Source organism: Maniola hyperantus, chromosome 16 (genome assembly GCF_902806685.2).
Source record: "Maniola hyperantus chromosome 16, iAphHyp1.2, whole genome shotgun sequence".
Taxonomy (NCBI): domain Eukaryota; kingdom Metazoa; phylum Arthropoda; class Insecta; order Lepidoptera; family Nymphalidae; genus Maniola; species Maniola hyperantus.
In genome coordinates, this window is record NC_048551.1 from 13146207 (window position 1) to 13163638 (window position 17432).

General features: G+C 45.1%; 1 protein-coding gene across 1 annotated transcript; it reads right to left on the reverse strand.

Moving 5' to 3' along the window:
- Positions 1 to 9347: 9347 nt before the first annotated feature.
- PlexA (plexin A) lies at positions 9348 to 17217 on the reverse strand. The gene is made up of 3 exons (XM_034976962.2): positions 16888 to 17217; positions 16162 to 16273; positions 9348 to 15533 (listed from the first exon to the last, which is right to left on the reverse strand). The coding sequence occupies exon 3, from the start codon at positions 15476 to 15478 to the stop codon at positions 9782 to 9784; it is 5697 nt and encodes a 1898-aa protein (XP_034832853.1). The 5' UTR covers positions 15479 to 15533; positions 16162 to 16273; positions 16888 to 17217; the 3' UTR covers positions 9348 to 9781.
- Positions 17218 to 17432: the final 215 nt, after the last annotated feature.

The window sequence follows — 17432 nt, forward strand, 5'->3', positions numbered from 1 at the left end:
CCGGTGGTGGTAGTAGCATACCGGATATCTCTTGTAGCTGGAGTTGGAGCGGTCCCTCTGTCGCGGCGGTGTTCGGCGGCGCTCGTGTGATCTGGAACGGCTGGCGGAACAGCATGATCCCCGGGTATGGTCTGAAGTCGTAGGTCCACGAGTGTGCTCGTCGAGTCTGGTGGACAGGCGCTCGACCATTTTCTTGAGCTCGGCGATCTCGCTGGCGATGTTGCTCGTAGCGGTGTAACTCGTCGACGCCGCCGCCACGTTGCACGGCGTGACGATGTCGTGCACATGGTCGGCTAAGTCGGCGAGCTGTTCTAGTGAGAGTGTCGGCTGCGAGGCGACTAGCGTCTGTATGTTGCTAGGTAAACGTTGACTCCAAATGCTCTTAATAAAATCCGCCGGAACGGCCGGTCCTGCAAGGTCCTGAAGGTGTCTCAGGAATTGTGATGGCTTCCTGTCCCCCAGCTCCTCGTGGGTCAGCAGCTGCTTGACCTTTTTTTCATGAGACGCTGAGAGACGGCGTATTAATTCCGTTTTTATTTTATTGTAACGGTGGCGCTCCGGAGGGTTTACGATTAGCTCTTTGACTGCCTTGGCATGTACGAGGTCCAAATTTGTAAGTACATGTGTGAATTTGGTCGCGTCGTCTCGTATGCCGTAGTTTTCGAATTGGCCCTCCAAAAGAGCGAACCAAATTTCTGGTTCCTCGGGCGAGAAAGGTGGAACTCTAACCTTAAATCGACGGTTCTCGATCGGTGCCGCGTCGTCCACTTTTGGCGGTGTGGGGCGTGCCTTCTTAGCTAGCCGCGTGGTTACATTCGACTCGCCCTGCCGTTCGTCGCTGCTGCTGGAGCTCATCCTGTCGTATTCAGCATGGGTCACCAGTTTGGGGGGGCTGATGGTGGTGTAGGAAGACCAAGATGTTCCCCCAATATTCAGAAGCCAGGCTCTAGCACTCAATCGATTTAATTAGCACTATTAAAACTATTACAGACGTACTTGCTAATTTAAAATTACGTGCATGCGTTTTCGCGCGCTAGACAGACGTGGACACAGGGACGGTATTGGAAGCCACTAGGCAGGCCCTCGGCCGCAGCGCGCCGCGGCTCGGGGCTGCGGCGCGGTGCGGCGGGGGCAGGCGTAAGTCGCCTGACCGGTTCCCCGATCAGCTGGCACGCGTGTGTGCGTTGCGTCAATGGCTGATAATATGCACACAGATGCCGCGCGGCAAAACTAATATTAGGTATCTAAATTATCTTATTAAATATGTACAATTGATTTTTATTTATGTGTAATGTAGCCCACATCCACTCCTTTACCGGTTGAGCTATTGAGGCTCTAACTATCTAATAAAATATTAATGTGTCATTTACTTTTTCTCTGACCACCGCTGCATCAAGAGCTGCCGTTCATGCATTCTACTCACGACTCTACCCTATCTGGGAGGTATCTGCTCCAGCCGGCCCATCTTGGAGGTGTCGCAGTGTCGTGAGTAGACTGCTTTAATTGTTTTCTTCGAGTAGGTGGGTAATCTACTTGTCAAACTAACATAACCTATAAACACTTATTCATAAATCTAGTGATATTCAGTTACTGTTTAAAAAAATATATGCTTTATGCTTGCTATAAAATGCTTTCCAAGCCGGTGGTGGTAGTCTTGACATAATATGGTACAAATGTGGTGCATGCTGCATTACATAAATAAATAAATTTATTTCATTTCATTGGTATTATGATCAAAAATAGGGGTTATTCCCGTAGAGTCACACCCCCGTGTGTAACACTGTGACACAAGGTGCCAACAATTCCAAAACATTCCCGTTGAGTAACACTGTTACACAACGGGAATTAGTAGGGTTAATAAAGGAGCCCTAATTCAGGTAATCTTAAGTACATACTTAACTAATTTGCTTCGCTAACACTACGAGAAGACCTCGATACACATTTACTTACTCTAGTAAGTAGATACTAGGCATATATACATAGTAGTAAGCTAGCACTTACTCAACTTGGCAAGCAGGTCGGTAGTTGGCAAGTTGAGCAAGTATCGGCCAATCATGTGTAAACACTTCAATATTACACCAGATCCTTTGATGTTTATAAAATCCACACAAGTTATTAAGCAAAATATTATTATCGTGAAAAATTTAATTTTTTTGGCAAATTGCGTTTAGGCTCCAACAGTATCCTTAATTATTTTACCGATATGGCGTAGTTCACTCTTGCACTGACTAATCGTTGATTTTAAGGGCTGTTTAAAGTTCAGATAATGTGACTAGCAGCGGGCGATGGAGAGAGTACGCTTGGGAGTCTACGTGATCAAATCAGAAATAAGGAGGAGGAGAACCAGAATAAACGACATGTGACATCGAACGAGTGATATACTATCTATTTTTTATCTATATTATTATCTGAACTGGAAGAAGAAGACATGTTGTGCCGACCCCACGTAGCCTGGGATAAGGTAAGGAAGAAGATTATTATCTGAACTTAAAACAGCTCTCCGGTAAAATCCACAATACGCGGCGGTAATTTTTAGGAAATTGCCTAGGCACAAAGTAGCTCTCTTCGTATTTTATCGTGACTCACTAACATTCCACTAAGTATACCTACATATACATAATATGAAGTTTATGATAAAATCACAGTTAAAACAGCTCCTAAACATTGTTGCGAAGCGTCATCGTATGATTCAAATCCCTTGATACCGTGCGCTTGACAATAATAATAATAGTAAGTAGGTAGTACCTGTTCTTTTGGAATTTGATAAGCGGGATTTGAAAGATAACCGCAGTCGGTTGAATTTGCTTTGAATTGTTATCAATTAGATTTGTAGATCAAATAAAGTAGGTGAAGTTAAGTCAAACTTATGATATACTTAGTTACAAATACTTAGTGGTACTGATTCTGATGGCAAATAAATTTTAGAGTATTTGCATCTTTTTCTTACCAGAGTAATAAAGAAAGGACAGACAAACTTAATTTAAAACTTTCAAGCTTCGTGACTTTAGGCGCCAGCCTTGAGACTAGTGTTTATGATAGAATAGCACTAAGGCCGAGATCTATAGAGCGCACTTTGACTTTGCTCAGACTTAAGATTGAGTTAAAACGAGACTTATGTGACAGATATGTGCAGAGGTGTGCTTTGTCTCGTTTTAACTCTGCCTTTAGTCTAAGAAAAGTCAGAGTGCGCTCTATAGATCTCACCCTAAGTCTTTAATTTAAAATTCATTTTCATTTCACTCTTAGCAATACTAAAAAGAAAAAGACGCAGATATACATATATGTATTTACTCTTAATTAAATTTAGACAAAAACATAAGATAATAAACAGATCCTACTAATATTATAAATGTGAAAGTGTGGATGTTTGGATGTTTGTTACTCAATCACGCAAAACCGGCTGAACAGATTTGGATGAAATTTGGAATGGAGATAGATACCCTGGATTAACACATAAGCTACTTTTTATCCCGGAAAATCAAAGAGTTCCCGTGGGATTTTTAAAAACCTAATTCCACGCGGACGAAGTCGCGGGCATCAGTTAGTAATTTTTTTTTTTAACAACGTCAATTATTAAAACATCACGTGATCGATAGTAACAACTTAGCACCCACGTGATATTATATTTTTACTGTATTATTTATAACTCGTCTGAGTAGTAGATTTACTTAGAATTCGGTAAGTAATTTTGTCAGCACAAATATTTACTAAGTATGACGAATCGCCAAGTTTTTCCAAGATAGCCAAGCCGATGACGGCATCTACTTGTGCTATTCGACCGTATACAATTTGCGTGTGGCACCGTAATATTAATATTCAACAAAAACCAGTTCCTTACCTTGGGTGAATAATGTCTCGCGCTTGAAGTATTGTCCGTAGTCTTCGTGTTATTAGACCTGCTTTTTAGATATTCATCATCATCATCATGATCAACCCATCGCCGCCCACTTAGTGTGACTATACAAATTTCAAATCCCTATTTCACCCCTTTAGGGTATTTAATTTTCAAAAATCATTTCTTAGCGGATGTCTACGTCATAATAGCTATATCTGCATGTCTTTTAGCTATTATTTTTATCTATATTTAAATTTCATCAAAATCGGTTAAACTGTAGGGCCGTGAAAAGCTAGCAGACAGATAGACACACTTTCGCATTTATAATATTAGTATGGATTTAATGTAAACAAACGTCCAAGCAAGAAGATAATATGATAATATTGTGCCAACAGAACTTTGACCGTGAGACTTGTCCTGTTGTTGTTCAAACATTATTCGTTCGGTCATTATCTAATATGGCGGTCATACCTAATTTAGTATAATATTATCTATATATATAAAAGGAAAAGGTGACTGACTGACTGACTGGCTGATCTATAAACGCACAGCTCAAACTACTGGACGTATTATAACGTAGGCGTCCGCTAAGAAAGGATTTTTCAAAATTCAACCCCTAAAGGGGGAAAATAGGGGTTTAAAATTTGTGTAGTCCACGCGGACGAAGTCGCGGGCATAAGCTAGTCTTTCATAAAATGACATTGGAGCTAATAGCGATGATGATTGCTAGTCAAATCAGCAACTTTTTATCATACGCCTAAACACCCGTCAAAACGCTCGCTTAGCTCCAGGTGGCTCCAGCTTGTATGAAATACTAGCTGATCCCCGCGGCTTCGCCCGCGTGTATATAATATAGCCTATGTCACTCAGGAATAATGTAGCTTTCTATTGGTGAAAGAATTTTCAAAATCGGTTCAGTAGTTCCAGAGATTACCCCCTATAAACAAACTTAACGACATTACCTCTTTATAATATTAGTATAGATGTACATAATGTGACGTCATTAAATTTGACGTACCTACTTTTTTCGTTATTACAAATACAAATCACTTATTTGATGACTGTAGGATCGATAATTTAAAATGCTTAGCAAACTTAAAACTAACAGTGGACATGGATTTTAGGAATTTTGGAAGATCCTCTATTTAATAATTCCTAAGAAATAATTTATTTTTGACAGTCATCATCACCTTCAAAGTTCAAACGCGTCGCATCTAAGCCACATGATCACTTCCCATCAAGCGGTCAAGCCTATCTATACTAATACATATTAAGTATAAATGCGAAAATCTGTTTGTCCGTTTTGATTTTTGGCATAGAAATAGTTGAAAGGACGGAGAGTAACATAGGCTACTTTTTATCAAGGGATTCTTAAAAACCTAAATCCACGCGGACGAAGTCGCGGGCATCAGCTTGTAGTAAATAAAAAAGAAACGTTACTGACTACTTAATGGTAGAAATCGCTGAAACCGGTAGCCAAACGGCGCCAGTACGTATGGCTCTCTTATCAAGAGTTACATTTTACCAGGCTACCCAGGCTATGGCGTCCTAACTCGCACACGAAGGGTTCCGTACTATCTATAATATAAAAATGAACCACTCAATGTGTTGGTCATCGCAAATCTCGAGCACAGCTGAGCCGTTTTCGCTAATTCTTTTTTTATAATATTCCTTGAAGTACGAGGATGGTCTTTACGGAGAAAAAAATTTAAAAAATTTGAATCGACTGTTAGGCAGAACGAAGCTCGCCAGGGCGGCTAGTTATCTATAAAAACGGCAAAAAATCACGTTTGTTGTATGGGAGTCCCCCTTTAATATTTATTTCACTCTGTTTTTTAGTATTTGTTGTTATAGCGGCAACAGAAATACATCATCTATGAAAATTTCAACTGTTCAACTATCACGCTTCATGAGATACAGCCTGGTGACAGACGGAAGGACAGCGGCGTCGTAGGCTGAGATCTATAGAGCGCACTTTGACTTTGATCAGGCTTAAGATTGAGTTAAAACGAGACAGATTTTATGTAAGATATATTGCTCTGCCTCGTTTTATCTCTGTCTTAAGTCTAAGCTAAGTTACGAGTGCGCTCTATAGATCTCACGCTTAGTAATAGGGTCCCGTTTTACCCTTTGGGTATGGACAGGGGCGTGCAGGTCATAGAGGCATAAATGCACTGCTTACCCCAGTTGTAATAGCTCAATGCACATTTTTCATTATAACCTGCCAATAAACAGGTCCCTATGCCCTAGCTAACTAATGCCTACCCTGGCTTCAAACCTGTGCACGCCACTGGGTATGGACCACTAAAAATCAGAGATATTTCAATATTTGATTTATTTTCACCACGGTTAATACTTAATAGCATCATCTGGTGGCAGAAGGACCTGCTCATTCTTTGCACACATTGTTTACCCTGGTTCGCAATAAAGAAATGTGTATTTGTATTTGTATTTTGTATTTGCACACTGGATCCCCCAGCTGTCCAGCGCGGAAATGTAACCAGTATTATTGGCACTATTCCTCGCGCCACGCGGGCATGAGTTACATATTTATAGCAACTGATAAGATAAGATCAGCGTGATAAGTTTTATTGTGTAGTCCGTACAAACGCGCCTCCTCCTCACGCGCCATTTTAACTCTATGGGTCAACTGTCATGTCAAAAGTACGGTTCACCTTTAAAATGAGGACTAAAATCGTACTTTTGACAGACACAAAAAGTTAAAATGGCGCGTGAGGAGTTTTTTTTTTTTTAAAGAATATTAGCCATGTTAAATGACTAATATTCCTCTCCAACTAAGCGTCATGCTTGTGCTAGGAGTAGGTACGACAATAGTGCAACGGGCGGGGTTTGAACCGTCGACCTTTCGGTTTTCAGTCCACTCCTTTACCAGTTGAGCTATTGAGGCTCTAAAATTATTGCGTTAAATTTTATGCGTCATAACTAAAGTTTTCAATTTATTCCTTTTTAAGTTTTTAGTATATAACTAGGTAGGTACATTAAACAGACAATAAAAAAAGTACTTAAAACTACCTTGTGAAACGTTTTTTTTATAGCGCTAGAACTTTTCTAGGTTTCTTGATCATAAGTACCTGGTACTCGACCTACTAGTAAATTTTAAGACTAACTTAAAGCCCATTCAAGCAGAGATATATGCAGCTATTTTAGAAAGTAAGAAATCCAAAACGGTAGGTAACTTTGCGCTACAATTTATGCACAATAGTACACCTACACAACTTGCAAGATAGTGAAGTATAACCCGTCGGAAATATCTGTACACCTCGGTAGAATGCGCTTACCCGCAGCTCGCCCATTTTCACCTATCCAGTACCCACAGAGTATACAAACACTACGTTCTACCAGTACCAGTGCTAGTACCGTTGCCAACGCAAGCACGTTGCATGACGTGCCAGGTTCTCAGATATTTCCGACAGGTTGTAAGTAGATATAGCAATCGGGGTGGGAGCGCCCCGCACACCCCCCGCGCTAACCCGGCGCGTGACGTGCGGGTGTGCGGGGCGTTGCCCCGCCTCATACCCCGATTGCTGTATCGACCTGTCACGGACTATAGGTACCTAAATCAAAAAGTCTTGTCTAAAGAATAATAATAGGTCTTCTATTACTTCACTTATCAGATCATCTCAACAAAACAATTAAGTTAACTTACCTTATCCACACAGCACGTACTAACCTAATTAGGGAAACAAAACTGTTTTATCGCGCATGAAATTAATCTTCCGCAAAAAAACCGGCAAAGTGCGAGTCAGGCTCGCGCAACGAGGTTCCGTACTACAGTCGTATTTTTTCGACATTTTGCACGATAATTCAAAGACTATGATGCATAAAAATAAATAAAAATCTGTTTTAGAATGCACAGGTGAAGCTTTTTCATGTGATACCCCACTTGATATAGTTATCTTACTTCGAAAATTGAAAATACTAATTTTTAGTTCATGACCACAATTTTTTTTTTGTGTGATGTAACCACAAACAAATTCACAGTTTTCAGATTTTTCCCCGAATGTCTGCTATAAGACCTACCTACCTGCCAAATTTCATGATTCTAGGTCAACGGGAAGTAAGCCGGAAGCCCTGTAGGTTTCTTGACAGACCGACAGACAGACAACAAAGTGATCCTACAAGGGTTCCGTTTTTCCTTTTGAGGTACAGAACCCTAAAAAGGAGCATCGTGTGGAAACCCTGACATAACAATATCAGACAATGGGTAAAAGTTCGCAGGCAATTTAACGTCACCATTGTATCGTACACAGGTTAGGTATGTTATAATACTGGATTAATTCAGTGCGTAATTTTCCTTTTCCTGGTCACTAGAACAACTTAAAGTGGATCCACACTAGTGCACGCGCATATCTAACAGCATTTTCGGGGTTTCCGTACCACAAGGGTGCCACGGGACCGTATTCCTGAAGTCTATAGAGCGCATTTTGACTTTGCTCAGACTTAAGATTGAGTTAAAACGAGACAGATTTATGTGAGAGATATACATCTGCCTCGTTTTAACTCTGTCTTAAATCTAAGCAAAGTCAGAGTGCGCTCTATAGATTTCACGATTAGACTCCGCTGTCCGTCCGTCCGTCTGTCAGCGGGTTGGATCTCGTGAACCGTAATTTGCAACAAATAATAAGAATTTCAAAATGACGTCATGAAAATTAAAAAGTGTCATTTCTTGTACGATAGTACGGAACATTCTATTACAAGTCCCATTAAAAGTTAGTTTTTGACTACAATATTACCTAGTGATAAGGTCTAACATGGAAGCGGGCTAACTTGGGAAGGGTATGGCAGTTTCATTAAACCCATACACCTATGGACACGACACTGTCTCTCTGCGCACCTGCATGTCACGAACACGTGTTTGTACTCACAGGTCACTCCCAAAATTTGTACTCTCTTCCAAAAACTTGTAATTTGTACCTACAACATGCACGCGAACCGCTCGTAAACCACTCGTGGACGTTATGCGCTGTGTGCACGGTTCGTGCGCGTGCACAGGTGTGGATCTACCTTTAGATGACTGGTTAGTCGAACGAAGTGTATCTATGTTGATATTATCCGCTAGGACCGGTTTCGCGTGTCGCTATGCTGGTGTAGCTGTAGAGTAGAGGGGCAGTATTCTCGCCGGTGTTAGTATCGAAAGGTACTCACTCTCATATCCGGCGGTCCAGGACCACAGCGACACCATCCCCAACAGCCAGTGATACAAGAGCCCTTCGATCTTCCAATAGAGAGGGGCGTACAAGGGTCTGGTCAAACGCAGCGCCATCATCCACACCACGTAAGCGGGGATGCAGTAAACGTTGTTCGCGACCGCGAATGCCGTGCGCGCCGCGATCCTCACGTACCGGCTGAAAAAGCAGGGCCGCGTCGTAATCCTTGCCGCCTCGCGAGCGCGCGGCGAGCGCGAGGCGGCACGCGCGCTCCCTGCGACAGCTGCCGAGCGCGAGGCTTTCGTCGGGCGGACAATGGCGCTGCGCGTCAATCAAACGAGGCATACATTCGACGATATTTAATAATGGAATCGTTCACCGGATCACTGACGGTTATTTCGTTAAGTAGATTGCGAGTACAAATTTAAAACTCGCCCGCCGCCGAGCGACTGCGCTCGCCGGCGAGCTCACATGCGATTTCATTTGCGACACACATTTTACACCGATCGACGTAACATTAACTCGTACGACGCGAGCACACATAGACAGACATACACAATTTAGTTTACGATGCATACTGTGGCACGACCGCGGCCGGTCGAATTCGTCGTGTAAAATCAATACAAAGTTCATATATAAAATTAAAAAACGACATCGGACCGCTGAAATTATACAAAAATTACAATATTAAAGACTGTACACTATCTAATATATACAATAGTCGCCAGCATAGATATGTGCGGGGGCAGTATATGTACAGGGCGGTGGGTGTGTACGTTCAGACGTTGTAGTCGTGCGCCATGAGCCCGTGCACCTGCTCGAGGCGGAACGCGAGCCGCTGCTTCTGCGAGAACTCGTCCTCCTCCAGCGTCACCATGAGCTGCTCGTTGTACTTCACGGCGTAGGCGTACAGCTCGTTGAGCGCGCAGTTCGTGTTGAACTCCTTGGTGTGCAGGCGCGACTCCTCCGCCAGCATCGCGTTCATGTCCTGGTCGGAGATGGCCGGCATCAGCTTGATGTCCGCGTAGTAGCGCTCCACCCACTCCTTGTACACGGGGATGTCTTTGGCGTACAGGAGCTTGGAGGAGGGCGAGTCCTTGCCGAGGATGTGGTCGGACGTCGAGCACGAGTCCATGAACGTCTGCGCGATCACGGACAGGCACGAGTCGACGGTGTTCGACTTGTGCACGTCGAACACGAAATTGGGATTTTTGATCAGATTAACCCAGAAACGCAAGGGAAGAGAGTTGCTTTTCCAAGTGTGCACCACTTCGGGATCGGAAATGGCGTGCTGGAGCGCCTGATCGTCAAGGAAGTCGAACATGTATTTTATAGCGAGAGGTAGAGCGGAGCCGCGATGTGCGGTGCTGAAAATAGTCTCGAATAAGTCATCGACAAACTTTTGCAACGTGCCCTTAGTGGCGAGAAGACGCGTGAGGTATATTTCGGATACCATTTTGTTTCCGCGCTCGCCCTCCTTGTGAGCGTCCCCATCGTGATGTCTGACGAGGTGCCAGTATTTGAAGCCGCCTCCGTGTTCGTATTTCAGCGGGCTGGCCGGAGGACTAGCGGAACCGTATTTGCCTCTATTTAGGGTTTCGTAAGTGTGCGACTTGTCGTTCTTTTCCATATTGGATAGATTGTACACCGAGCTCTGTTTGGCGACTAGACTCAGGCAAGCGCCGTCGGGAACGCGATAGTGATTGAGCGTGTTGAGCTTGCGCCATTCGCCTTCGCACTTCGTGGTACTATCTTCGTCGTACAGAATCAAGCGGCCGCAAGCGCCGGTGCGCCATTCCAAGTCCAACTCGTCACGACTCGGCCTCTGAGAGTACGGCATGGCGCGGTAGATTGCGTCTAAACATTTTTCTTTTACTTGGCTAATCGTATCACAGTCGAGTACTTTCACGTGCACGTTTTCCGTCGTGGCCTCTAGGCCGCTGACGAAGATGGTCTGTTGCGATATGGACACGCTCACGGTCACCGCTTTGAAATCGATCGACTGCCTAATTAGTTTCTCTTCGCTCAGAGAGTATCGCGCCTCGGAGGTTATTACGTCTACGGGCCCTTTGTCTACTTGACCTTTCATAGATCTAAACAACAGATACAGCGGCTCGCCGGCGCACTCGCGCAGGAATTTGTACAAAAGGAACGTGAACCAAGCGCTCAACATTTTCTCGGCCACGCTTTCGGTGCGCCGAAGCAACAACTTGGGATGGCTCTTGCTCTCCATGCATTTCTCTATGAGCTCTGCGAGGAGAGTCTTCAACACGTCAGTACAATACTCCATCTTACTCTGTAAAGTTACCATTATAAGAGAAGCTACATTAACACGATCGCGCATGGAAAAATATCTATTGCTTTCTAAAGTACGGATAAATAATAGAAGGAATGTTTTATTCATAATAAGCTGGCCGAACATTCTCAAGCCTTTTTCTTTTCTAATAAGCTCTGGACGTTCCCACTGCAGGACGGCGTGGTCGTCTATGTTGGGGAACAGGATCTTCATGGCGTACGTGCGGTAGTCCAGGAACGGAATGCCGCCCGTCACGTCGCCCGTCAAGTCCGTCATCTCAGTCTGTAATTCCGCAAACGCCTCCTTGCACTCCGCAGCTACCCTTAACTCTAAAATATCCATCTGCTCCTGCATATTCTTTAAAACTCTAATATTTTCAGTTGATTTTCTCCTATACATAACTAGAAACACGACAAATACTAAAATGAGTATTACTATACTTGCTATAACACCGAATAATACTGGCTTCCCTATCGCCGCCTGCAAGCCGGCTTGCGACGAATATGATAATTTACCGATCTTATAAGTTAGCGCCCGGCCGACCTTGACGACGACGTCCGGAGTGTCCACCCCGTCCGGCAACTCGTCGCGGGACGGCGGCCGACACGTCAGCTGATGTCTAGCGAGAGAGGTGACGTTGCACAGACTCTCTCCTATGTGAACTTCGACGTCGCTCTCGGTACAAGCTCGGTCTAAGTTCTGACCGTTAATGGTCAAATATTCAGACTTATAATACTTTACATCCTCATCGAACTTCTCGTAAATCGGATCCGGATAGAGAAGAAACGCGTCCCCGGTCTTACTAGTGAGATTTTGAACGCTCTGAACGTCGTCCATATTGAAGCCGTATTCCAACTCCATAGGCCTATCGGGATCTAGATTCAAGCCGGCGCTTTCGATCCCGGGAGATTCGCATATGAGATGGTTTTGAAAATCGACTCTATGACAAGGGGCTATGTAGGGTCGGTTATCGTGATACACGTATATTTGTGGAAACTGAATGGAATGGAAATTACGCCCCATTACTTTGATGTTTATCCCTCCGGACGGAATGCCTTTGGGTTGTTTACGTTGTGATGCCAAAGGCGGGCCCGATTCCACGGAGACGACGACGGGATCCTCGATGTATTCGAACTTCTCGCGCTCCAACGTGCGCATTCCATTATCGAAACGCATCCGGAGCGTGCCCATTTTGAGCTGATACGAATGACTAGTTCTACAAACCGCTTCCTCGTGAGATACGGATAAAATAGCGCATGGCAAATCATCGATAAACGCCTGTATATTGCTTCCCGCGTTGAGATACTCGCCTGTGATACGTAGCTTAGTGCCGCCCGACTGTGGACCGTATTTGGGCTGAATCGAGTTGATTTTTGGATTTACGAAAGCGTAGTGATGTTTAGATTCCCCGCGATAGTCGGCCACTCGCACTACGACCGGTCCGTCCCGAGGCACCTCTTCACCCGGTCCGTCGACGGTGCAAACTATACGTCTCGTTTTAACGTATAACTCAATGATAGGCTGACATTTGATACCCGCTATTGTTACACCGTTATAGATATCCGATATATTTCTACCTAGATTTATGCCTTCGATAGTGATATTTGTTCCGCCATCCCAAGGACCTAACTGAGGTTTGAAAGAATGAATTTCGGGATTGGGGCAAGTCTGTGTGCGATTTAACCAAACGCTCGGGACACCGCATTGTTCCTGAACCTCGCAACGATCTGATCCTTGACACCATCCGCAGCCAAACTTCTCGGGAAGCGCTAAACAAATACCGCAGTTATCCGCCATATCGTTACACCGATAAATAAGTATATGCGTATTATCAGGGTTATCTAATGGTTTCGAGCCTCCCCATATAACAGCAAACGAGGCGGTTATATTGGGAGCCCGAGATGTGTAAGTGAATTCTACGGGCTCACAGTAAATAGTATCAGCGAGAAGTTGAGCATTAACGTGCGTCACTCGACCTTCTATATTAAACTGGCACACGAACCTCGTCTGCACTATGAACTGACCGATAATGTGAACTTTGACTTTAATAGCTTTTTTGACGCCGGATGGAACTAGGATTTCGTTCGTGCCGTCGGATGTTGAATTTATCGTCGGACAGAATCCGGGACCGGAGCGATAGCTCGGACCTATTCTACTGACGCCCGTTACAAGAATATCATTCCTACAGTTTTCTGCCGTGTCGTGGGTACAGCGATGACCGTCGACGCACCAATCGCACGGGAACGACGAACTGACGCATTGTGTGCACGAGCTGTACGTGTTACAATCGAAGAATGTAAAATTAGTAGCCACAAAATCAGGTCCCTGAGTGGTGCGTACAGATAGCTTGGCCGTAAAGTGATGCTGACCGGCCGGAATAGGTGGGAGAGTATCAGTACGTGGAGTAGTACAATTTACCCCGTAGGGTTTCCTAGTAGCATTAGTAATAAGAGTACGATCTAAAGCTGTAAATGCACATAAAAACTGTCCATTAAGTGTAGGCAAGTTTTCAATAACTAAATCTAAAGTTCTTGCTGTAGTTCGTTGTAATTGATTTGGTGTCACTTGGGTTATGGTCGTGCACCGACCGCTGCGATACGAGATCCAGTACAAGGGATCCTTTGCTGCCTCCTGGCAATCGGACCGTAAGCTGCACTTGTTCTCGAGCGAACACCACCCGCAGTAAGGGTCTTTGGCTCCTAGACATGTCTGGCACGATTTGTAAACGCTGCACTCTTGAACTTTCACTTTGGACACTTTGCGTTCCGTCATCACGTATAAATGCATCAATTGAGTATCGAAGAATAAGTCTTTGTTCACTGGCGAATTTTCATCCACAACAATATCACCATATTGGAAAGCTGAAGTAGCACTTTCTACTACAATCTTTTTAAGATGGCCCTCTGAAGTACCGGCGAATACGACAGTGTAATCTCCAGTAGCTGTGGCTGCAACAGCAGTTAGCCTCTTCTTGAACACCGCCACCGGCACTGCCTCCACGGGCTGTTCCCCTCCCAACGGAGTATTAACATCCAATCCACAGAAATCTTCACTTATCGACTGCAACTTGGTTCCGATGCAAGCATGTGACGGCGAGATGAAATCCAAACCTCTCGAACCGTTCCCACTGAAGCAAGTCTTAATATTCTGCATAAATTTTCGGCGAATGGCTTTGAGCGAGTAAACACAAAGGGCTGATAAATTCGATGGCGTGTTGGTATTAATAGATTCACTCTGGCTGAACGCGGCAAATAGAACATCATGCTGGGCGGTTATTCCAAGTTCGCCCGCTAACACGGACCCAGCTTTTCCGACAAACGCCGCTTGGACGAGATTGTATCCAAAGTTGCCTCCTCCTTCACCCATACAGGACATAGGTATCTCTGTGTACGAATAGTAGTTCTCGTCGTCGTGACAAACACGTACTAACTTGCTGTAATACGTATCGGAACCTACGCCTCGCAACTGCGTCGTCAGGAAGTAGCTAAATCCTTCAGAACTAAAGCCGTACACGTAGTTTATAGGGTAACGTTCTCGGGACAGCGAGTTGACGAACATCCGCGTGCCGGTAGTGACCGCCGTCCTCGCTATCATAAAGAGCCTGTCGTCCTCCAGGGATCGACTGCTGACCGTGGGTACTTCGGAGCGATAGGGCGAATTCCCCGTGAAGGTCACCCCGACATACATGACCTGCGTCATAGGCGGATTCGGAGGCCCCGGCGCGATAAAGGCTACGGTGGATGCGCTGGCATTGTTCGCTACGACCGGTTCTCGGACTTCGCGCACGTCGTGGGATATATTGTTCAGATTGCGCACGGAGCACAGCCCTTGCAGCACCGAGCCGCACGTTATGAGGCGGCTCGTCGCGTAGTCGATCACGAGCGCTTTGTTGACGTTGTCCGTGGGCTTCTTAACGAAGTTGGGCGGGCAATCGAAGGTGCACTGCGCGGAGTCGTTAACGGGGCCCGTCTCTATCGACTGCACGACCTCGAGGTCGGGGGACAGCTGGTAGATGTTGTTGACGGCGCCGATGTACACGCGGCCCGTGTTGCGGTCGACCACCAGGTGGTTGAAGAGGGAGCCGGTCGCGGCGACCGGGTCGGAGAAGGTGCGCACCACATCCTGCGAGGCGCGCGCGGCGGCGCACGCGGCCCCCAGGGCCAGCAGCACGCGCCACATGGCGCGGGCGCATGTGGCCTACCGTTGTCGCCCTCGCAGACACCCTCCCGTCCATCTGCAACGCGAGACACCCGCTCAGCCACTGCCCGCCGCGTCGCTCCCATCGCACCGCTCCCTGCCCGAGACTAGACGGACGACTACAGAGAACGACAAGGAAACGCGACTACGCGAAGGCTCGGAGGGGTATCGATGCGATCGGAGCGAGTTCGCGAGCTGAACGGGGTCGCCCGCGGCCCGTCTTCCTCGATGACTCAGTACCAACCTATTTTACGTTAGCTCGATCGTTCCAGCCACCTTGGGAGACTTTGCGTCGACCGACAAAATGTCCCGATACCCATTACAAAGATGATGCACGATTCGACACTTAGGAACACGTAAGCTTCTTGCAGCACGTAAATAAACACGAAAGAACGTAGCAACCTGTGCAACGGATGTTTTGATATCGCCGCGTACAAAAATAGGTTAGTACTAGGAAAGAACGGGCACCGGCGGCCCCGACGCGGTCAGTGTACTGATAGTCACACGCCGACGAAAGCCTCAGCATCATAAAGGGGAGTAACAAAAAATCATACAATTGGCATGCTGTTCGTACGAGGGAGTGAACGTGGTAGCGTAACGATAAATAAAAGGAAACAAATCATATTCGAAACAACTGAACACATCGAGACATCGAGTATACTTACAGGATAGTCATGACGGAATAACAACGGACGGGCTTCGAATTATTTAGTTCTACTTGATCATGTGCATGTAAGAGAGCGCACTTGCATAATGCGGGGCTGGGGCTCCGCAAACCTGCAACAACAAACATTATGGTTTAAAGCCCCTCCGGGCTCCATCGATCCGCGCCGACTTTTTGCCAAGTCTTTCGAGAACTTGAGCATCCCTATGTACCTATGAACTTATTGAATATTCATTGATATAATGCTATGCATGTAAAATTAACTTTTTTAAGGTTTCCTACGGCATCAATACCACATTCTAAATAGAACGTACAAGGAATGTATAATGCTGTATAAACTCTAGTCATAAAAAGGTAAAGCGCTCGATAGTGTGATTCGATAACCCGAAGACTCAGCGCTACACGGCACGACCGCCGACCGGTCGCGTTCTTGCCTCTTGTCTTGTTGATTGCATTCCCTACCTAGCGCCTACACCCACTCGACCGAATCCACCACCCACGCAGCGAGACCGACACTAAATCACTATTACACACTCGAAGATTGATCGCAAGGCCTCTAAAACTATCGTACAATAACCAGCTATCACAAAACGCCGATTACAACTGGAGAACGGAGAAAATATTGTCAGCCATTACCGCGCACGCCAGTCAATATTACGGAAGCCATTTCAATAAACGCCACCGATTCTCTAATGTGTAACATCCTGATTAAGTATTTACCACTCACCGTGATTGTGATAATCTCACAAATGTAACAATCCTTTGGAATCCAGAGCCAGGTGGCAGATCTACTTTACACTATTGCACCACTTCACAATTTTTCTTTGTATAAATCACTGTTGGTTGTAACTAAAACACTAACAGCACATTTAACGACCTATATCACATTATTGTTACAAAATAACTTGTATTTAGCAAATGTTCTCGGTTTTGTATGCAATGAAGCCCGTTTTGCACAAGAGTCCACGACAAGAGCATCAGTCTTCGTACATCGCCATGGAATGATTCGGTTTCGCTTTTCGAACGAGTCTAGGCGTGACTGGCACGAGCGAAGCCGATTACGCCCGATTCGAAGGATTAGTACGTTTATTTTCCGCTGAGCAGCACTGGGATAAGATGCGTTCAGGAATTGGTATTCTCGAATACAGGTAAAATATATTTTATATTATGCACGTTTACGTGTTTAGAAAATAATGAAACAGATTTTCGAAGTATTAATTAAATTAGGTATCCCCTTTAATCTGATACATTTTATTTTGTTTTTGGCTTGTA